This window comes from Phycodurus eques, chromosome 4 (genome assembly GCF_024500275.1).
Source record: "Phycodurus eques isolate BA_2022a chromosome 4, UOR_Pequ_1.1, whole genome shotgun sequence".
NCBI lineage: Eukaryota > Metazoa > Chordata > Actinopteri > Syngnathiformes > Syngnathidae > Phycodurus > Phycodurus eques.
This window is the reverse complement of record NC_084528.1, coordinates 22,612,360-22,636,164: the sequence shown is the minus strand read 5'-3', so window position 1 is coordinate 22,636,164 and position 23,805 is coordinate 22,612,360. Positions and strand designations below refer to the sequence as shown.

Sequence of the window (23,805 nt, the reverse complement as noted above, 5' to 3'; positions counted from 1 at the left end):
GCATGCCAGAAACAGCCACTTATTTTATCATATAATTAGCTTGAAGCAAGGTTGTTTTTCAATGATCATGTTGACAAATACTCTTTTTAAGGTGACATTTCAGATGACTTTTTTAAAAAGCAGTTACAAACAACCTAAAAAAATAATGTTTTATATAGTCTCAAAACCATCCCTTGTCTGATGTACAGTAATGATAATAGTACAGTCTTTCTCCAGCCATCAGAGTGCTTCCACTTCTTTTATTAAAATATAATTCTCCATCGTCAGCACTAGGGTACCTCCACCTATTAAATTCAAAATATAAGAAAACAATAACACATAGTGTACAAAAACATAATAACAAAAAATTCAAGCAGTGAGTCATAAATAAAACACATTTTACCCAACTTTTATGATTAAATCCAATGAACAACAAATAATTTTCAAAAAGGTTTCATGGGTTTCAATTGGCCAAAATTGGCCACAATAGATTGAACGGTACAATTTGATGTAAACAGTATAGTATTTATATATTCAAAGAGTTGCAATTGAAAATTACAAAACCCGACAAAAATCCACAACCTTTTGAACTTTCATTACATTTGTATTAACACCTCTAAAATGGGTTAAAAGAAGGAAGCAAGGTGAACACTGACACAGAAGGCCATCATAGAGTCCAAAGGGTGAACTATGAATACAATTTTTGTGCCTCTGAATTTTATTTTGACCATTTAAAGCACCTTCTTAATCCTCACTATATTAAAAAAAACAAAAAAAAACAATGAATGTGAACGTGAGTGTGAAGTTGTTTGGGTGTACTATATGTGCCTTGCATTTGACTGGTGACCAGTCCAGGATGTACCCCGCTTCTCACCCAATGTCATTTTAGCGACCTTAATGAGGACACACGCTATAGAAAATGGATGAAACTTTATCAATGAAACAAATGACACTCCCATACAAATGAAATATAACATCAATATTTTAATTATGACAGAAATCTGCAAAGATCAATGCTTTGAAAATACATACATACTGAGTTGTCACTCTATCTCGATACAATTAAATGTGCTACATATAGGGAACACAATATTAGCATTAAAAAAAATATGACTAAGGCAAAAGAAATTTAATCTCACAGGACCAAACTGCTGCTTTGGTTCTGCCTTATTTCTGATTGCATTATTGCATCATTTGCAGTCCACACCAACTTCTGGGCATAAAATTCAAATTTAACAAATATATCTTGTTTGGACTAATTAAACTGAACACCTGAGACATTGAACTAGTAGTTAAAGAACAAAATCAAAAGCGGACTCTTTGGAAATAAAATATTAATTCTTCATTTAACATATGAGTGATTGCCAAGAATGTTTAAAGGAGTGGTTGCACATTTAGTTACTAATGATGAAACCACACATCCATTCTTAAGCTGCTTATATTTTGCGTCATAACTTTATAAAACAACAAAACAGAAAGACGGCGGCCGACTGGTTAGAGCGTCAGCCTCACAGTTCTGAGGACCCGGATTCTATCCCCGGTCGCCTGTGTGGAGTTTGCATGTTCTCCCCGTGCCTGCGTGGGTTTTCTCCGGGCACTCTGGTTTCCTCCCACATCCCAAAAACATGCATTAATTGGAGACTCTAAATTGCCCGCAGGTGTGAATGTGAGTGCGGATGGTTGTTTGTTTCTATGTGCCCTGCGGTTGGCTGGCAACCAGTTCAGGGTGTACCCCGCCTCCTGCCCGATGATAGCTGGGATAGGCTCCAGCACGCCCGCGACCCTCGTGAGGAGAAGCGGCTCAGAAAATGGATGGATGGAAAACAGAAAGACACGAAAAGATTCAAGTTTTTAAGTAAGCAAGTAAGTAAGAGTAAGCAACGTTTCAAACATTTCATCTAAGCAAAGTGACACAGGAGGTTTAGATTTAGAACAAAAACATTTTGGAATCATCTATTAGTACAAATATTACAAACTGGATTTATTTGATCAAAAACAAAATCTTAAATTGTGATATTCCTGTTTCTCCAATTCCAAAACACATTACAAATAAGTTTCCTTATTGTTACTAGTAGCCTCAGTAACATTTGCACAACCAACATTGTCCCAGATGATCGCACTACTCGTCACTTTAAACCGCATACACTCCTTGAAGTCTCAGCGCCCTTTGCACAATGGTCAGTGCACCGGACTATCGCAATATTAGTCATTCGAAATGCTCTAAGTGCTAGAGGACTCTGCATCTTTTTGCACAATTGTTTTTTGTCAATGTCTTTATGTCTCCAAAGTGTTCTGTAAATTGACTGTCTGTTGTACTAGAGCGGCTCCAACTACCGGAGACAAATTCCTTGTGTGTTTTGGACATACTTGGCAAATAAAGATGATTCTGATTCTGATGCATGTGATTGCGTAGCGTGACAGAAAACAAGAAAAAAAACATGACAAGGTGCACTCACATTTTCTGCTCTTACAAATTGACTTCAGAATATTTACAGATTACAGGAGACATATTATGCAAAACTGATTTCATGTTTTGTATTCAAATATTTGTGTGTCTGCAGTGACTGTCCAACCATCCGTTGTGAAATTAAAGAACCAGGTCCATTTTGAGTTTTCAAATTAATTCTAAAAATGTGTCTGTGGGCGAGCCATTTTGAATTTTGCCAAACCGTGACATTACAGTGGGGCTAATTTATCATGTCACCCCACACAGTTTCTCATCCAATGATTTAGCAGCTGGGGTGGACCAAGTTCCAGCGCTAAAGAACCGGTGTCAGCATAGATTAGTGTTAGACAATTGTTACCAGCACATAGCAATGTTGGGCTACGCTGTTGACATGGGTGTGGAGGGGTATTTGGCAAGGTCAAGTGTAATTCAGTGGCTTGGCGATGCTGCAAGTGAATCTCTATGAGCGTTCACTTTCAAGACTTAACGCTTGAAAACTCTTTTAAATCGTTGGGGGGGGGGGGGGGGGGGAACAAAAAACAAAACAAAAAAACATCCATAATATGTCCCCTCTAAGTGGAAAGGTGATTATTTATTTCCTGAGTGGCTGGCCTCAGCTGGCTTCAGTAGTACAAAGAGAGGAAGTCAAGCCCGCTGTGGGAGACAAGAGCACCTCCTCATGAGTAAAATGTTTGACCTTCCAAGACGCACATAAAGTACAGAAACAAACTTAATCATTCCGCGGCGGTGGCCTCCATGTTGAGTTTCTCTGTCTCCGCGGGAGTCTCCTGGTCCACCTCTGTCGGTCGCACGCCGTTAAAAGTCTGCGCCTTCTCCCCTTTGGTGAAGGGATTCCCGTACGTCCTCCAAAATAAGAAAAGGTCACACCCGAACGCCAACGTCGCCAGGAAGCCAAATGCCTGCCAGAGGAAAAGTTTCAAAACATGAAAAAGAAGTACAGTAGGACAGGATGAAGGAGGCGAGAATGCAATAAGGTAGTGAGTGAAATAAGGCAGTAGGGAAAGACATGAGTAGGAAGGAGGGAACAAAAAAAAGGAGGTAGGGAAGGAAATGTGGGTGACAGGGTTGAAAGAAGGAAGTACCAAAATATGTCAGGGGGTAGGGAATGATGGATGGAGTGAAGGAAACAACAAGGTAGGAAATGAAAGAAGGTTGTAAGGACGGAAATAGCAAACCATCTCTCAACCACTGATCTACAAATTGGACCAGCTGGGGCTCAACACTTTGTTGTGCAACTGGCTGGTGGACTTTCTGACAGGGAGACCGCAGGGAGTATGGGTTAGCAGCAACACATTCAGCACCATCACTCTTAACACTGGAGCCCCTCAAGGTTGTGTGTTGAGTCCCCTCCTCTTCACCCTTCTACATACAGCTCAAACCTCTTCATCAAGTTTGCAGACGACACAACTGTGGTGGGTCTCATCAGCAACGGAGATGAGACAGACTACAGGAGTGAGGTGAGCCACCTGGCCGGGTGCTGCACGGAGAACAATCTCTCCATAAATGTGGGGGAAAAAACAAGGAGATTGTTGTGGACTTCAAGAGAGCGCACTCCCAGTGCGCTCCCCTGAAAATTAACTGTGCTGCGGTGGAGAGAGTGCGCAGCACGAACCTCCTGGGAGTGCACATCACCGAGGACCTCTCCTGGACCAGCAACACCTCATCACTGGCCAAGAAAGCTCACCACCGTCACTACTTCCTGCGCAAGCTGAGAAGAGCCAGAGCCCCGACCCCCATCATGTGCTCGTTCTACAGAGGGGCCATAGAGAAAATCCTGACAAACTGCATCAATGTGTGGTACGGAGCCTGCACCGCATCCTGCCGCAAGACTCTCCATCGCATAGTGAGGGCCGCTGTGAAGATAATTCGAACCTCTCTTCCCTCCCTGCAGGGCATTTACCGCAAAGCCCTCCGCATAGCGGGGGATGCCACCAATACATCAGACAGCCTCTTCAGTCTGCTGCCATCAGGGAGGAGACTGCGGAGTCTGCGGGCCAGGACTAGCCGACTCAAAGACAGTTTTATTCATCAGGCTGTCAGGAATCTGAACTCTCTAGCCGCTCTGCCCACCTGAACTCTGAAGCCCCACAAACATGCGCGCACGCACACCAGACTCAGCCACTTTAGCAGCATTGGGGTTTTGTCATCAAATTGATGTCTTATTTGCCTTGGTTCTCTGACCTTGACTATGTTGCACACGTCACCTGATCTTTGATATTTGCAAATTCAATTAATACTTTTTATACTGGATATAGAATAGTTTTATTCAGCTTTTTATATTGTTTCTTTTGTAGCACCGCGGGCCCTTGAGTACCGTAATTTCAATCCTCTGTATGTGTTACGCATAATGAATAATTGACAATAAAAGCAGCTTGTACCTTGAAACCAGGAGGTAAGGTAGGAAAAAAAAGGGAATAGGCAAGGAGAGTAGGAGGTAAGGAAGGACACAAAAAGGTGGATAAAGAAAAAGAAGTTGGAAAGCACTGAAGGAGGACGGAAACTAAAATTTAGTGAGTGAGAAGGTAGGGAGTGGTAGATAGAAATAGGGAAGGCTAGAAGGAGGTCCTGAAGGACACACGGAGGTAGGTAATAGAAAAAAGTAGGGAAGGCAACAAGAGGGTCAGTAAAGAAAGAAGGAAAATAGTAGGTCAGAAAGGAAGTCGAAAAAAATCAGGAAGTAGGGAAGGTAACAAGAAGGTAGGTAAGGACAAGGATGCAATGAATCAAATAATAGGAAAGGTTGGAGTGAAAGAAGTAGGCAAGGAAAGAAGGGTTTCCTCCTCACCACAGAGCTTTTCTCCAGAGAAGTGCCGCTGTTGATGGCCGCAAACACAATGGAGGCGATGAGGAAAAAGCAGGCGATGACCATTGTGTACAGAAAGTCCTGCAGCACAACAACAGTGACAAGAATCATCATCATCCCATGTGTGTGTGTGTGTGTGTGTGTGTATATATATATATATATATATATAATTATGCCACAGCAGTAGCCATACAACTAGTGCAAAGGGAAAGTATCATAGTGACTATGATATATAATGACATACTGATACGTACGTATTGGGCATGCAAAAAAAAAAAGTTAATATGAAGGTACGTATGCATAATATTGCATATTGAAGTCAGTTTGAACACAGTCATGAATATAAATGGTATATATTAATATGCATAATACTGGTTATACATGTGAAATATGTATAGATTATTGCAATGTCCACAGTATTTTCCTCATACCCGTTGGGGAATTGTTATATAAGTGAATATGAAACCATATCAAAATGATTTCAACCACTGTTTCCAGCAGCAAGGCTAAATAAGTCTGTTTGCGAGCTCCTTTGCTACTGCAGAGTGTCATAGATGGTGTAGTAAAAAAATAAAAGATACAAAAAAAAAAATACAAAAAAAACCACACCAATTGCTATTAACCTGTATTTGTATAAGATGTAGACAATGAAAAAAATGAAATATATGCACTTATTCAATGCCAATATTTTCAATAATGTACACACACTAATTCAATGCAAATATTCGTAATATACTGTATGCACTAATCTAAAGCAAATATTTGGAATATGTGCACGAAATGTAAACCAAGGCCAAGAAAATAATACAATATGCTTCATCAGGGAGTTGCCGAGTGTGCATTTTGTCCTTGAAGACTTCCTCTTCTGACAGCGAGGTCGTCGTTGTGGTCACATGATGTTTGAATGGGTTGTCACATTTGTACCATTGACAAAACATTTGGTATTTCCTCCTTGGAAGAACTTTCTGCAATGTCGAGTGATATCTTTTAATGGCTATTGACTAATTGGCTTTATTACTAGTGAATCCCAACCATTGTGCCGCAGCACAATTATTATTCATTTACTGCAAAATAATGTAGCTTTGTTCATTAATCTATGTTAATGACATATAGTGACAGGCAGAACATTTAAATGCTCTTTCACTAGATTGCAGAGGGTATCTAATTAACCTGTGTATCCAGAGGTTGCCATTCACAAAAACTAAATTTGAGAGGAAATTGAGATTATGTAATTGGTTCCATTAAAATGCAATTAATCTGTTTCAGTTCCCCAAAAATCACCACAAATTTTATGTGCTTTTGATACAAAAAATGAGACTATTTCACACAAAAAATAATTAAAGAGAATTTAAATAAATGAACAAATTTTATAAAGTGTAATTACAGACTGTAGGTTTTGTGTATTGGGTGTGTGCCTTTAAGAGGTGTAGCTTAGTGAGTGACGACAGCAATTGGACTCACTACTTGCGAGTATTCTCATTTTGTATTTGAATGTTTGTCCAGTTTAAAAAAAAAAAGACCATCAGCGACTATTGCTCTCCTTGCCCAGATGCGAGGGCATTACAGTAACTCAATTGCTACATCATTATCTTACTTCGGGCGAGCGGCAGTTTACCCGATGCTTGCTCGTTCTGCAAATTTTGGCTCACAAGAAAAAAAAAACAGAAAATAAATAAATAAAAATCAACGAAGCGACTAGTAAGTTGGGGCACTTATTAGTCTTACATTATCACTGTATATAGTTTTTGTGACATAAATCAAAAATATGAAATAAAGGATGGAAAACACTACATTATTTTGTCATTGCATGTATAATTCCTTTCTATTCAATTCCTGGGTCTCAGCTAAATTGTGTCTCATACTACGTGGCACCTGGGTTTAAAGGGGACGAAACACTTTTTTTTTTTTTTTTTGCAAGAATAGGTTGTACGTGCTACCACTAATCAAAATGGTTCGAACCTGAATTTGCTAAAATGCTGTTCAAACTATCATGTCATCAACCTGAAGCATAATTAATTATTTAATTAAATTCAGGCACCAGCACAGGGTAATATTGCCCAAGATGACGCCCCCTGATAGTGATGGAGACTGATTAATTATTCAGTTTAATTCTTATTTCACCAATGTAATACTAACCAGCATACTGTGCTTGTATTAGCAGTGGCCCATACAATGTATTCTTGGAGGAGGGGGGGGTGGGGGGGGGACTAAAAAAAGAAGAAGTTTAGTTCTCCTTTAACTGTAACAGTGGTACACTTTGCTCCTTGAGACAAACAAACAACAAAAGACAAACTCACAGCTCATGAAATTATTTCGCCATTTCAACATCAGAATCAGAATCAGCTTTATGGCCAAGTATGTTACAAGACACACAAGGGATTTGGCTCCGGTAGTTAGAGCCACTCTAGTATGACAACAAAAAGCCACTATGACAAAATGTACATTTAGGACATTAAAACAAACAAGCGTGGAGAGTCACTGAGCAATGCAAGTATACCACTAGTGTGGTGATGCTGACATAGTGGCAATAAATAATGCAGTCCTTAAGCAATTTAGAGCAATTTAAAGTGACTAAGAGTGCAATGATTTGGTACAGTGACAATTGTCCAAATGGAGCAGAGTTCTCAGACAAATAAATGGGCAGTAGTAATCAACAACAATATGCAAATAATGCAGCATGATAAAACAGTGAGTGCACAAATAATGTAGAAGTGTCACGACAGAGATGTGCAAAATGCCAACAGTTACAATGAAATTGTAAGTCAACTGTTTAAGAAGTTAATGGGAAGAGGGAAGAAGCTGTTGGAATGTCTGCTAATTTTAGTTTGCATTGTTTGATAGCACCTACCTGAGAGAAGGAGCTGGAATAGGTGGTGACCAGGATGTGGAGGGTCCAAGAGGATTTTGCATGCCCTTGTCTTAGTCCAGGCAGGGTGTAAGTCCTCAAGAGTGGGTAGGTGGGTACCAATATTTTTTCGGCAGCCTAGAGTTTCCTTTGCAGTCGGAGTTTGTCCTTTTTTTGCGGCAGCACCAAACCAGACTGTTTCGATGACTGCTGTGTAGAACTGCCTCAACAGCTCCTGTGGCAGGCCGTGCTTCCTCAGAAGCCTCAGGAAGTACATCTTCTGCTGGGACTTTTTCAGGATGGAGTTGATGTTGGTCTCCCACTTCAGGTCCTGAGAGATTGTAATTCCTAGGAACTTGAAGGTCTCAATGGTTGACGTAGGACAGTGGGACAGCGTGAGGGGCAGCTGTGGCGAAGCATAGTTCCTGAAGTCCACGATCATCTCTCACATCTTGAGCTCCATGTTGTGTGGGCCACACCACAACTCCAGCTCCTCAAACTTCCTGTCGATACGCAAACTCGTCACGGTCTTTGATGAGGCCGATGACGGTGTTGTTGTATGCAAATTTCAGGTGTGTGACAGCCGGATGCGCTGAGGTGCAGTCGTTTGTGTAGAGAGAGAAGACCAGCGGAGAGAAGACACATCCTTGGAGGGCCCCAGTGCTGACAGTGTGTGTGGATAAGGTGGTGTCTCCCAGCCTCACCTGCTGTGACCTGCTCAACAGGAAGCTGTAAATCCACTGGCAGATAGCAAGTGAGACAGTGAGCTGGAGGAGCTTGGAGGGGAGGGGTTTGGGAATGATGATGTTGAACTCATGAAATCATTTAAGCGAATAAAGCAATGAATGTTTCTGTAGGGCGCAATGTATGTGTTGTTGGTTTTTGGGCAGTTAAAAATTTAAATGGCGGCAGTTGTGTGTCGACTCCCATACATTGTTATTTTATTTGATGTTCTGATTTTAAAAAAATAAATAAATAAATAAATAAAAAAATCAGAAGTCACTCACAAGTTACTCTTTACTCGAGTAATTTTTTTCATTGACTACTTTCTTACTCAAGTAAATATTTGGATGACTACTTTTTACTTTTACTTGAGTCATATTATTCTAAAGTAACAGTACTCTTACTTGAGTACAATATTTGGCTACTCTACCCACCTCTGTTGGTGGTGAACCACGGCTTGTTGTTATTGAATGTGCGAAATGTCTTTGTTGGTACACACACGTAGTCACAGAAGCTGATGTAAGGATGTAATAGTGTCGGTATATTCATCCAAGCTGTCAGTTGAAGTTTCAAAAACACTCCAATCTGTGCAGTCTAAACAGTCTTGAAGTTCCATTTTAGCTTCATTGGTCCACTTCTTCACTGTTGTCACCACAGGCTTTCCACATTTAAGGTTGTTTCTGTATGTTGGTATTAAGTGAATTAAATAGTGATCAGACGAGGCCAAAGCTGCACGGGATATAGCACGGTACGAGTCCTTCAGCGTGGTATAGCAGTGGTCTAAAATGTTGTCAATGTGCTGCTTTGTATTTAGTGAGTTTGTGGTTGAGTTTTGCTTTGTTAAAGTCCCCAAGAATAATGACGGGTGAATCTGGGTGCTTTTTTTTCCAAGTTCATTTACTTGGTTAGCCAGCATTTGCAGTGCGGCGTTCGTGTTAGCCTGTGGGTGGAAGTAAACACCGGCGAGTATGAATGAAGCCAACTTGCACGGCAGGTAGAATGATTTAAAGTTCAAAAACAGTTACTCCAAGTCTAGCCTGCAGTGTGTGCTGAGCTCCGTGACATTAGTACATCATTTTTCGTTGATAAAGAAGCATATCCCGCCACTTTTGCTTTCCTCGATAGCTACGTGTCGCAATCGGGTCAGTGTAGTTGGAAGCCGGGCACCAGTATGGCGCCGTCGGGGATGTGTTCACAAAGCCAAGTCTCTGTGAAGCAGAGGGCAGCAGAGCGTGCAAAGTCTTTACTGGTCTCTGTGAGGAGACGAATCTCGTCCATTTTGTTTGGCCGAGAGCGTAGATTTGCGAGGTGAATCGACGGAAATGGCATTCCAAATCCTCGCTGCCGAAGCTTAACTTGTACTCTGGCATGCTTCTCAATGTGCCATAGAGTGCAGCCGCTTGCTCGTAAGTATCTCAGAGAAAAAACTTTGTGGATTTGTGAAAGTTGTTGAAATAAGGTTCAGAGTACACTCCCTAATGTTTAGCTAGTCTTCCTCAGTGTAAGTCGGGTAATGTCACCAAAGACGAACGAAAAAGACAAAAACAAGCACAATACTGGCATGCGCGTTACAGAGGCGTCCATCCGTGGCACCATCTTGTTTTTTTGTTTGTTTGTTTTTTTAATTCCTACAACAACATGGAGCTTACCAGGCTAGACCAGGAGGTGATTCCCACCCTGTGGTGAAGTGGAGTTGAGAGCAGGACGAGGAGCAGCGTGGTGAAGAGGAATGACGTGCAGCTGACAAACTCAAAGAATTCCAGAGCCGCACAGTTGATACAAACCGAGACGACCTCCTCCAGGATGAACGCCACTAGTGACAGCAGCTGGTGAGGTGGCAGGAGGGCAGGATGTTAGACCATAGGCAAACAGTATATACTGTACATAGACACCTCAAAAGATCTCTTGAGTATTTGGCAGATCTTCCCTGTAAAATAATTCAAGACAATGGATTGAACCTCACAATCTACAAGTGCCCAAATCCTTCCCATTCATTCATACATTTGGGAAACAATATATGTCACTTTTAATCTGATGATTATAAATGTTTAGTCTTTAGGCAGCACGGTGGCCGACTGGTTAGAGCGTCAGCCTCACAGTTCTGAGGGGCGGGGTTCAATCCCGACCCCGCCTGTGTGGAGTTTGCATGTTCTCCCCGTGCCTGCATGGGTTTTCTCCGGGCACTCCGGTTTCCTCCCACATCCCAAAAACATGCATTAATTGGAGACTCTAAATTGCCCGTAGGTGTAACTGTGAGTGCGAATGGTTGTTTGTTTGTATGTGCCCTGCGATTGGCTGGCAACCAGTTCAGGGTGTACCCCGCCTCCTGCCCGATGATAGCTGGGATAGGCTCCAGCAGACCCGCGACCCTAGTGAGGAGAAGCGGCTCAGAAAATGGATGGATGTTTAGGATATACCTTAGGTGAGCACCATACCAACAAGATAGGGTTTTGGTCCCAGGTAGCAGTTCTGAGCGTAGGTTCTAGTCTTAAGAGAAGGGAGTACCACTGACAAAAGGTACTAGTTATGAGAGAAGGCTATTAGTGCCAAAATAAGCCCCAAGAGGAGGTTTTAGTCCCAAGTAAAGGTTCTCGTCCCGAGATATCGCGCTCGTCCCAAAGGAAAGGTGCTAGCCCAGAGAGAAGGTTTTAGTCCTGAGAGAAGGTACCTGTCCCAAGCGAAGGTTCTAGTCCCAAGAGAAAGTTCTCAGCCCAACAGAAGAGACAGAGCGAGAGCGAGAGAGAGAAATCGCCTTGGAGGAAAGACACTTCAAAAACGTTCATTCCTCAATAAAAATGCATAAATTAAGCAATTTTTAGTCTTTAATTTCGTATGATTGAACACTTAAGTAGACAAAATTCCATACATAAGTTACAAATTTTAACTGAATTTTATTACAGACAAATTTGCTATATTTTACATACTAACTAATTTTAGCATTTACTCAAGGTTTTAAGCAGATTTTAAACTGTTCTCATAAACAACTCAGCAAACAAATTGAGCAAATGAAATTATACAATGATGAGATCATATTTTGAGTAGAGGACTAGCGATTAAATATTATTTCACAGGCTGATGTTGCATTTGCAGCATGTAAGCTTTTCCTTCTTATTTTCATTTTATTTACCTTCAATGATTTTAGAACTACTGCAGGGGGTCACTGTTGAGTGACCAACACAGTGTCAATACAGTGCCGACAGTTTGTGTTGTGTGTTAATACACTCCTTGAGGTATCATCATCCCATTACTAGTTTCTAGTCCTGAAATAATGTTCTTGTCTCGAGAGTAGGTTCTAGTCCCGATAAAAATAACTAATCTAAAGCAAAGGTTCTAGCACAGAGAGGAGGTTCTAGTCCCGAGATAATATTATAGTTTAATTCCAAAAGATTTTAGTCCCAAGAGAAGATGCTAGTCACGAGACAAGGTTCTCATTATGAGAGAAGGTTCAAGTCCTGAGAGAAGAGGCTCATCTAAAGCAAAGGTTCAAGTCCCGAGAGAAGAGGCTCACCCAAAGTGAAGGTTCTAGTCCCAGGTGAAGGTTCTAGGGTAAGGGTTCCATCCCAAGAGACGTTTCTTGTGCCTAGAGAAGATTCTAGTCCCAAGATAAATTTCTGGTCTTGAGAAGGTTCTATTACTGAAAGAAAGTAGTGGTCCAGAGAGAAGGTTGTATCCCCGAGAAAGGTAAAATATGTGTCCTGGCTCAATATAGTTTGGGAAACACTGGGTTAGACAAGCAGACCTGGAAGCCTTTCACACACACGCAAACATGGAAAAAAAACTTTCGTAACTTCTGATTGAAACACGAGGAGAACCTCTGGAGTTGCTTCCCGCCTTCCGGGCTAATCATTGCAATAGCCGAGCGGCGATGTGCTAACGGAGATTTGTGCTAACGGAGATGTGCCAACGGCAGCTCTTTCACTTCCCGTTGGGCACTTCCTGGTGAGAGGCCACAGGAGGAAGGGCAAGTCATGGCAAGGGCCACTGAAACCGCACTTCGGTTTTTTCTGTCGGCTCTTCCTAGCAATTTGACATTTGTGCGGATGAAACTGTACCTTCTCGACATCCTCAAAAACTCCATTCACCCTTCTCGAAGACCTCACACACAACACCCTACCATCCAGAAGTCCTCACACATGATAGAGAACCTTCTAGAAGCCCCCACATACTATACCGAAGATTCTAGATGTGCTCACATGCTACATTGAACCTTCTAGACGTCCTCATTCCCAACACAAAAGCTGTAAAAGTCCTAACACACTACATAGAACCTTATAAAAATCCTCACACAACACAGAACATTCTAAAACCCCTTCTAGAAGTCTGTACCCGCGACACTGAACCCTCTAAAAAGTCCTCACATACTACATATAACTTTCTAGAAGTCCTCACACACACACACACACACACAACACTGAACCCTCTAGAAGTCCTCACTACATAGAGCCTTTTAAAGTACTCACACTCTACAAACTGTACTACACTGACCCTAGATGTCCTCACACAAACACTGCACCTTCTAGAAGTCCGCACATGATACACTGAACCTGTCAGAAATCCTCACATACTACACTGAGGACTAGAAGTCCTCACATACTACACAGAATCTTATCGAAGTCCTCATACAATACAATGGACCTTCTAGAAGTCTTCCAACACGACAAGCACTGTGGATGTGTCTTCCTGATGACATCACTTGTAAGGACCAATCAGCTACAGTCGGCTCACCACTTCCAGGATTTTGACGAAGAAGCGCACTTTGTCCAGATACTGTGACGGCACCAGGAAACAGGCAGCGTTCGGGTTTGGCATGGTCGTCGAGGCGTAAACTTCTTCTGGGGCCATGATGAAACTGAGAGAAATGACACAGATACAGGCACACAGACACACACAAAAACACACACCGTCAACAGGCCATTTTCAGGCCACTTTCACAGAAATACATTAACAAAATTTTTTTTTAATACAATTTCATACTATTTGGATTGGAAGTGCACTCACAGAAAACATTTGTATTATATATACTAAATCTAAGTAAATATTTAAAGTTTTTGCACCACAATATGGCAAATATTTGTAATATACGTACCAAATCAAAGCAAATATTCCATTTTTTTGCACTAAAACAGATTTATAAAGTATGTACTCAATCAATGCAGTTATTTATAATTATCAAGCATCTTTGTGGAATTAAAAAAAAAAAACATTGAATGAGCACTTCAAACGCCTCTGGAATCTACCAAAACAAATTAATTCATGACAACAACGGATTAATAAAGCACGACCTACTCTACTGACCACACTGCTCTTCTCATTAAAAATTGTTCCATTTGTGCTATTTCAGCAGACATTTTAAGGCAAGTGACATGTTTGAAACATCAAAATAACTTTGAAGCATCAACTTGGAGAACCCCTCGGACTTTCAGCCTACACGAGCTTATTGGTGGATATTTTTAACTGAAACTTATCGGTCAATCGGAGAGGAGGTTCCCTGAGTAGCAGACGAAAGGTTCGAGCAGGTATGTTGAGAAACCATTTACGGATACTGTTTTAATCTAATCTGAAGGTGTTTTTTTTATTTTATACAGGCGATCTCACACAAAAATGTTCCCCAAAAAGGCAATTTTTTCCAACAAAAAAATCATTTTCTCTGGAAACCATTATCCAATTTTCTAATTTTTTTGTTCTTTGTGCTCATGTTAAAGTGGTCATTCCAACCAGACTCATTATGTTGACAGACTGTCATTTTTTATCAATCTTGTCATGTTGCTATTATAATATATGCACTAAACCAATGCAAATATTTATAATGTCTGCACTAAATCCATGTGAATATTTGACATATATGTAAAGCAAATATTTGCAATATAAGCACTAGATCAAGGCAAATATTTGCAAAATATGCACAAAAGCAATGCAAATATTTATAATATACACACTAGAGCAATGCAAATATTTGAAATATAGGCACTTAATCAATGCAAATATTTATATGCACTAAACTGCCACAGATGTTTGTATTATATGCAAAAATGCAAGCAAAGGCAAAATAATTAGTTAATAGAAGGACATTCTCAAATGACAAAGAAGAATATACACGCCAGGTGACGTGACTTCGGCTACTCACATTTAAAAGCAGTGGTTAAAGGAGGGGTTAACTTCTTTTTTTCCTTGTACCATAGTTTGTTTAAATTCCATGATTTTCTATTGGCAAAATATTTTCTAGCCAATGAAAATTGATTGTTGTCCAGAGAGATCTCCGTAATTTCCCACACAGGAAAATAGCATGATATTTATGTATGTTGTTTAGCTTTTATATAAATTCTTCCTCCTGATGATGATGTAATATTTGAGTCATCAGGTCATCTGAAGTTAATACATGACGATACAAATCATCTGATTTACTTTAATGCTGTCTTAATACTGTATAACATAGTGTGACAGCTGACCTAATTTCAAATCGTAATAGCCAAACTGTGACTTTCATCACTTCACACATAAACAGAGAAGGTAATTACTAACTTCATTCTGATTAAATAATAAATAAATTAATCTTCGTTACACTACAACTAATTGCAGTAAACTTGGATTAATCGATATTTCAAAGTTTGTGTTGATTTGGTTAGCAGCTGCCAAACTAAAGCGTCTACTGCTACGACTAAAGTAGTAATAAGATATTACTGAACTGATTTCATTCCGATAATTTTTCGTCATTAGACTACTAATTGTTGCACTAAACTTAAATGAACTCGATAGTTCATTTGGTTGGCAGCTGGAAAACAAGCTTCTGCGTTGGACGAATAACGCCGAAGTCACTTAATGAACAATACATATTTATATACATGAGATGGTGAAAATTAAGACAACAACAAAATGGGGAATTGTAAAGTTGACAGAATTGTTCATGTAGTTGGGCTGGCACAAAGTAGAAAAAGTACAAGTAAACGTTTATCCTCGCTGACAGTGTGACACTTGTCCCCATGTTCAAACTGTGACCTCTTCACACAAAAATAGCGAAGTTAATACTGATTACGGATTTAATTCTGATTAAAATTCGTCATTAGACTACTAATCGTTGCACTAAACTTGAATTTTATCCATAGGTCACGTTGGTTAGCAGCTGTTAAAAAAAGACTGTGTTCTTGGACGAACCACGCAGAAGACACTTAAGGACCAAGATATTTTCATCAGTCTTTGTTGGTGACAATTAAGACAAAAATAAATGGAAAATTATAAAATCTGAATACATTTTAAACGCACTTTGGCACACAATTTTCCGTCTCGGAGTGAAGCGCCACTCGACTTGTTTGTACGTGGGGTTAAATAAAACCTGCTCAACGTGATCGCAGGGGCAAGTTTGTTCAATATTTGACTTTAATCAACGATTTTAACTCACCGTTCTGTTTTCTTGGTCCGGAAAAACACAAGTCGTCGTGTTGTTTGCTGCAGAAAACTGTGAGTAGAGCTCAACTTCCGCGTCGACTTTTACTTTCGCCTCAAGCCGAAGAGCGGAAACACAAACACAACTTCCTGCCAGCCACGCATTTTCAAATTAAAACAAATTTTGGAGGCCGATAAGCAGAACAACAAGGTCTATCTGTGCCATCTGAGTTTGAATTTGGATATAAGTCGTTGAGTTTTTGACACAGAATTCAATTTGAAACTTAGATGGCACATAAAAACAAAACAGAAGAAAAACAGCAGGGGTCTCAAACTCGCGGCCATGGGGCCAATTGAGGCCGGCGGAACGATATTTTGCGGCCCCCTACTTGACATCAGAGTTTAATGTTAGTGCGGCTTGTGTGTATTTTGCCGAGTCTATGCCCTGGGCCTTTTTTCCCCCTCACTTATGCGCTACCATAGCTCAGGCTCATGACAGCATTTGGCGTTTTTTGTCGACAAGTTAGCCAAACCGGTTTCCTCCCGCATCCCCAAAACCTGCACGGGTGGTTAATTGAAGATTCTAAATGGATCGAAAGGTATGAATGCGAGTGTGAATGGTTGTTTATGTGCCCTGCAATTGGCTGGCAACCAGTTCAGTGTGTGCCCCGCCTCCTGCTAGTAGTTCACTGGGATACGCTCCAGCATACCCGTGATCTAGTGAGGATAAGCGATGTAGAAGATGGATGGATGGATAGAAATTAGCCAAGGTGAATTAGCAATATTCGTCACTTGGTTGAAAAAGAGTAAGTAAGTTCCTCAAGTAACACACATAGATGTCATTATACTCAACTAGACATGCTGAGGTGTATGCAAATTTGGACATAAGAGTGAGGACCGGGTCACCACTCTTGTTCATTTTCTGACCACCTCGTTAATGTTCTGAATTGTTATTAATACAGATCGGTAAAAGTGGATTATCTTTACAATGTACAGGGAGGGCACCGTTCAAGCCAGCACCGCGACAACTTGACCTTTTTTTTGCGACCCGGGAGCGTGCAGTTCTAGTGATGTTCTGCCAGGGGGCGTCCACACACCGCAGCAGCACTTTCCTCGCTCTCTCTCTGTCTCTCGCGCGCGTGCGCGCGTGCGTGTGCGTGTGCGAAAATGTGTGAGCGTGTGTGTGTGAGTGGGCTTTCCCCCCGTTTAAGCCGCGCGCGCGACAGCGGGAGGCTGTAGAGGCAGAAGAAGAGGAGGAGGAAGAGGATGAAGGTGTGCGGCGCTGATGTCAGTTGAGAGCCCAAAAGCCGAAACTTTGTGACGCCTTCCTCCATTATTTTTCCGCACGCACTGACCACTGAAGGTAAAAAAAAGAAAAGAAAAAGAAAGAAAAACGCCAAAACTCCGCCTGACATTCCTGCACTTCCATCATCTTCATCCTCTTGTCTTCCCCATCCTCTTCCTCACAATGAAACAAGTGCTCCTTCCTTTCTTCTCAGTGCTTTTGCATGCACCCTATTGATTAATGAATGAATGCATGTGTATGGAAAGCATTTTTTTCAATATCCTCGATATGAAGCCATGTACTATTACGCTCTTTGTCTTCACCAGTAAGACAATTCACCGCAGTGGGAGAACGACTGTGTCTTACTGGTATCATTTTTCCACTACTTGCGTGCAATTACACCTAAACTACTCTGCTGCACTAGTAGCCTCTTGGACCATGCTAATAGAACCAAAATACCCACTAGTAGTGTTGCCTTACTTGTAACATGTCCTTTATGCAGAAAGAACTGAACATTATTACAGACTAGTCCAGTCATAAATCAACTTGGTTGGTACATTTGAAACATCCAAATCCATCAATGGAGGATAAAGTATTAGGGGGGCACTGACCCCCCCCAGAACTACCACTGCACTGATGTTTTTTGCTATTAGGACACAAGTGCTGTACTAGTCCGCCTTAATTGTTCCACTTGTGTGCGCAATTTCTTTTACTAGTGAGGACAAAGAACATATTACATGAATTGTAAACTGGCTTTATGGGCATTTATTCAGTATTCTTGATATCCAACTTAAGCTGAACGTACTAGTACTCTTTGTCCTCACTTTTTAGACAATTTAGTGCACTAGAAAAACAACTATGGGACACTAGTAGGACGACTGTGTCTTAGTAGTAATGTTTTATATACTATTAGTGCCACTTTCGGCCTACTCGTACACAGTTTAACCTTACTATTAAACTACTGTGCTGCGCTAGCACTAGGCCCAACTAATATGCATGTGTCATGCACTAGGAGCCTCCTGGACCCTACAAATAGCACCAAAATGCCCGTTAGAAGTTTTGCCTCACTCGTAACATGTACTTCTCATACTAGTATGCCAAAGTTGTCCTACTAGTGTGGAGCGGAAGGCAGTACTGGGGGGGGGAAAAAAACAGTTTAAAGATGATTGTATTTTACAAAATGAAAACAAACAATACACTTTATGTTTACCCAGGTTGTGACATGTTGCACTTTCTGTATCGACGCTATGCATCATGGGATTTAATTGCTGTTCGAGTGATCATCCGTTGTTTATCACTTTTCAAGATGCACTGTGGGATACATTGAGGGCGCTATGGAGGAGATAGCTCTAGAAAATGGAGAACTTACTATATACTTAGGCTACTCTATAGTTGATTCCGAACACAGTTGTAGTGTTTGTTAGCAAGCCGACATAGCATCGCCTTAGAACTCAGCAAGCAGTTCTATACAGTGGCTATACTGTGTGCTAAAATGCTAAAGTGCTAAAGTACTTCTGTAACATTTACGTCCCGACACTGTAGTTACTGTATCTAGCACTTGGCTAGGACTTTCATAGCATGAGGACTTTAGCACTTGGTTAGCCTTTATATGGCAACTTATACGGAATACGGAAATGGTATCACATTCATCTAACAGTATGTACAGTAGTAAATATACATACATTCCATATATAGCACACACGCATACAGACTATATATCGTGACCACACCTTGATGTTGATCACATGACCTGCCTTGGTCAGGCAGTGGCTCAGGTGACAGTGTGTGCTGCTTAATTGATCCACACGCAGACAACAGACTAGCGCTGTGCTAACGCTACTCCTATTGTCATAGCTCTGGCGATGAAGATGATATGTTTTTTTTCGTATCAAGTTTCGGCTTCCGTTCAGTTTTCGTCTTTCAGGTCGTTGAGTTCGCGTCTTCCTCCCTCATTTGTCATGTTGTCTTTCGCATGACCATGTATGAAATGAAGATATATGGTCATTTTCATGTGCTTGTTGTTTTCAAACGACCATATACTGTATGTTGGGGCGTTATATGCAGTAAATGATATAAATCTGGGCCACAGAATTTATTCAGACTCTACCGATCAATCACATTCAAACTTGTTGGTCGTTTAATTTGAGCTTAGTGTGAAAATGTCAAGATGGTGAAAATGGCGTTGTTTGATACGTTGTGTGTATCCATAGTGGCAAATAATCTACACTTTTGACAAGTTTTGTTATTGACACGATTGTTGGAAATTTCAAGTATTTTACCTTTTATTGTGGAATAAATTGAGCAACTAATCATTTTGTATGATTAGTAGCAGCACTTCCATATTTGTCGTGTAGATTACAAAGCGCGTCAAAGAGTCCGGACGTGCCGAGTCCAAACATTTACCCACAATCCTGTGGGAGGTGTTGAATGGCAACAATAATTAGCGTTGTCGCGTGTTATATCACCGGCGCTCTTTAATCCGCCGCAGGACGTCAGCGCACCGCCGGCGGGAGCGTTCATCCGCCGCTTGACTGCTCAGCCGCCACAAAGCCTCAGCGGGCCGCCATTGACGCTCCCAGCAAGCACCTGCTTGCCTCACACACTCACACACGTTTGTGAACTTCACCACCTTGAAGCTTTCGTCCTCCAGGCTCGCCTTGAGGGCCAGGAAGTCTACTGATTTTCAGCACATCCTGTGAGAAAGTACGGTCATGATCTTTTACTTTTTTGACTTTCCACTTTACACCATTCTGTCAGGAAACATGACAGATAAACGTGGACCCCAAAAAATGTAAATGAAAGAAAATTCAAATGTTCTTGAAGGAGTGATACAAAGTAATGAGTAATTTGAAAAGTGATGAACAGTAATCAAGAGTGACGATGGGTGATACAAAGTGATAAAGACTGATGTGGAGTGATAGAGGTGAGAGGGATGAGGAGTGATGACTAGTGATGAAGAGTGTGAGTATTAAGAAATGATGCAGCGTGATGAGGAGTGAGGATTCTGAAATGCTAGAAGTATAAACTGAGAGTAATAGGTAACGAAGAATGAGGAGTGATAACGATGACGAGTGATAACGAGTGATGTGCACTGTGGAGTGAACTTTTGGGGCACATTTATAAAAAAAAAAAAAAAAAAAAAAAAAAAAAAAAACAATGCACTGGTTGCCAGTCAATGACGTTGTGCAATACGTTGAGCGTAACCTGAGCTGCGGTGCGGCAGGAAGTTGTCAATGGAGGACGGTAACTTCCTGTACGGCATCTGATTACGCATGTTTGTGTAATGCTCACACACACTAGCACACCCTAACCCAAACTCACACACACTAAGATGCACACAAACATACACTCACTAGAAGAAGAAGAAGAAGAAGAATCACCTTTTATTGTCATGAACATGAATGCATGCACACGAAATATGTTCTCTGCATTTAAGCCATCACAGTGAACACATACACATGTTAGTGGAACACACTGGAGCAGGGAGCAGCTGAAGCGCCTGGGGAGCATTTCGGGGTATAAGTGTCTTGCTCAAGGACACCACAGCCGTGAGTCCGGGGGATGTTGGCGGATGGTCCAGTCGGGGACCCTAGCAGACACTAACAAACCCTCACACACTAACACACTAATAAACAGTCATATCCACAAATATTAACTAATGCACACACATTCAGACATACTAATACACACTTGCACACACTAAGACACAGTTATACACACTAACACACACACAAATGCACACTAGCACTCACACATATCCACACACTAAAATGCACATCAACACACATACTAGCACACCCTAATACACTTAGACACTAACATAAACTAACACACATGCACTCAGACACATTTATAACACACTCGCACACACTTAAACACACAGTAAAACACACACAAACAAATGCACACTGACACACACACACACACTAATACAAACTCATGCGCACTAACACACATGTTTATGCCCACACCCACACTCCTACACATGCACAGACACACACACAACTGTCATACATGCGAATACAAACTGACACACTAACACACACACACACACACAAACACACACACTAATACAAACTCACGCACACTAACATACATGTTTATACCCACACCCACACTCCTACACATGCACAAACACACAGACACACACACAACTGTCATACAAACTGACACACTAACACACACATTCACACACACACAAAATCACAAACACACGGGCGCACACAAACACAATAGCGCACACACACAGTCACACACACTCACACACTCGCACACACTAACACACACTCCTACACAATCTAACACACACAAGCACTCAGACACATTTATAACACACTCGCACACACTTAGACAGTCAAACACACACACACACAAATGCACACTAACACACACACTCACACACTCGCACACACTAACACACACTCCTACACACTCTTACACACACATGCACTCAGACACATTTATAACACACTCGCACACACTTAGACACACAGTAAAACACACACACAAATGCACACTAACACACACACTCACACACTCGCACACACTAACACACACTCCTACACACTCTAACACACACACGCGCATACACCCATGGAATGGTCATTTAATTGTTTGTATTTTTCCTGCGCAGACTTCCTGTCCGGCCGCGGCCGCCATGATGAGTGACATCTACGATTCGGCGTGCGACTCGTTGGGTCTGCTGGAGTCGGCGTGCCTGACCAAAGTGGAGCTGAGGCTGACGTGTAAAGGGATCAGTGACCGCGACGCTCTCTCCAAGCCCGACCCGTGTGTCGTGCTCAACATGAAGTCACATGGGCAATGGATGGAGGTGCGTCGCCATGGCAACCTCATCACACGTGCATTTGCATGTACGTGTGTGCTCGTTTTAGTTGCTTGTTGCCCCACTTTATATTTTTAGCGGCCTGTTATTTTTTAAAAATGTTTTCGCTTTTTCTTGAGTTGCTTTTTGACTTATTCTTAACTTGGTTCTTTTGTGTTTTTAACATGTTTTTTCACTTGGTTTTGACTTGAATTTGACTTTTTTGTGCCTTGTTTTAGACATGTTTTTTTATTTACTTGGCTTTGACTTGACTTTGACTTGTTTTAAACTATTTGTTTCGTATGGATTGTATGTTTCTCATTAGAACGAGAACGTCTCGTCCTACTGAGAAACTTTCTTGTTAGAATGAGAAAGATTCATGTAGGACATATTATGGATCCCCAAAAGGGACATAGGCAAAAAAAAAAAAAAAGAAACATACTTCTTGTATGTGTGTTGTGTGAACAATGTTCTTGTTCTAACGAAACCAGCATGTTTACATGTTTGTATTTTTCCCACGCAGACATCTTGTCCCCCCGCCGCCGAGATGAGCAACATCTCATTAGGATGAACATGTTTCAAAAAATTTTTTCATTATATTGACTATATATATATAACATATATATAATATATAATTATAATTATATTTTTGTTTTTTAAACTTGTTTTTGACCTGGATTTGTGCTGGTTTTCGACTTGGTTGTTGTTGATGTATTTAACTGTATTTTTTTTTTTAAACATTGCTTTGGATTTGGTTTGACTTAAATTTAAATATATATTTTTTACTTGTTTTTGACATGGCTTTTGACTTTGACATTGTTTTGACCTATTTTTTGAGTTTTTCATTTTTTACTTTTTTTTAAACATTATTTTTTACTTGTTCTTGACATGTTCTCTACTTTTTTTTAACTTTGTCTTAACTTGGATCTTGTTGTGGTTTATAACTTGTTTTCTGGCATGTTGTTTATTTATTTATTTTGTTATTTTTGACTAGGTTTTTCCTTGGTTCGTAACTTGGTTCTTGTTCTGTTTTTTTTTTTTACTTGTTTTTAACCTATTTCTTAATTTGTTTCTTTTTTTGTTTTTTTAAATCTTTGTTTTAGCCTATTTTTCATTTTTTTATTTTTTTATTTTTTTTAAATTAGGCTCCAGCATGCCCGTGACCCTAGTGAGGCTAAGCGGTTCGGAAAATAGATGGATGGATGGATGTTTGTTTATTTTCTACTTGTTGTTTCACATTAGAAGCTTTTGTGGCCCTGCAGGTGGACCGCACGGAGGTGATGCGCAGCTGTGTCAACCCGTCCTACTCCAAGGTCTTTACGCTAGACTTTTACTTTGAAGAAGTGCAGCGTTTGCGCTTCGAGCTGTATGACATCAACAACAGCAACTACAACGGCCTGAAGGACGCCGACTTCCTGGGTGCCGTGGAGTGCACGCTGGGACAGGTAGCGGGTCGGCTCCTCGCTCTTGTTGGATGATCTGTGCTAGCACGGCAAATGCTAAT

General features: G+C 40.9%; 2 protein-coding genes across 4 annotated transcripts in view; one reads left to right on the top strand and one right to left on the bottom strand.

The window, feature by feature from the left end:
• Positions 1 to 894: 894 nt before the first annotated feature.
• Positions 895 to 16,309, bottom strand: cmtm6 (CKLF-like MARVEL transmembrane domain containing 6). 2 transcript variants are annotated; one of them, XM_061674672.1, is made up of 6 exons: positions 16,211 to 16,309; positions 13,543 to 13,666; positions 10,467 to 10,643; positions 5,232 to 5,330; positions 3,156 to 3,345; positions 895 to 3,079 (listed from the first exon to the last, which is right to left on the bottom strand). In XM_061674672.1, exons 2-5 carry the CDS (start codon positions 13,657 to 13,659, stop codon positions 3,160 to 3,162), a joined length of 579 nt encoding a protein of 192 aa, XP_061530656.1. In that variant the 5' UTR covers positions 13,660 to 13,666; positions 16,211 to 16,309; the 3' UTR covers positions 895 to 3,079; positions 3,156 to 3,159. The 2 variants fall into 2 exon arrangements, with proteins under 2 accessions (XP_061530656.1, XP_061530655.1); XM_061674671.1 differs by having other exon boundaries at positions 895 to 3,345.
• A 5,827-nt stretch (positions 16,310 to 22,136) lies between these two features.
• Positions 22,137 to 23,805, top strand: part of cpne4a (copine IVa) — a 21,758-nt gene continuing 20,089 nt past the window's right edge. The window contains exons 1-2 of one of the 2 annotated variants that reach the window (XM_061675707.1): positions 22,137 to 22,310; positions 23,564 to 23,746. In XM_061675707.1, coding sequence (XP_061531691.1) covers positions 22,137 to 22,310; positions 23,564 to 23,746 — 357 coding nt within the window. The remainder of the gene's footprint in view (positions 22,311 to 23,563; positions 23,747 to 23,805) is intronic. The other variant, XM_061675708.1, reaches the window with a different exon arrangement.

What these genes read in the sequence shown, in the direction of transcription:
- cmtm6 (XM_061674671.1), bottom strand. Translation starts at nt 13,659, where the DNA reads ATGGCCCCAGAAGAAGTTTACGCCTCGACGACCATGCCAAACCCGAAC. An exon ending in TCGTCAAAATCCTGGAAGTG is followed by an intron (nt 10,644 to 13,542) that starts GTGAGCCGACTG and finishes CCACCTCACCAG; the next exon opens with CTGCTGTCACTAGTGGCGTT. An exon ending in CTCTGGAGAAAAGCTCTGTG is followed by an intron (nt 3,346 to 5,231) that starts GTGAGGAGGAAA and finishes TTCCTCTGGCAG; the next exon opens with GCATTTGGCTTCCTGGCGAC.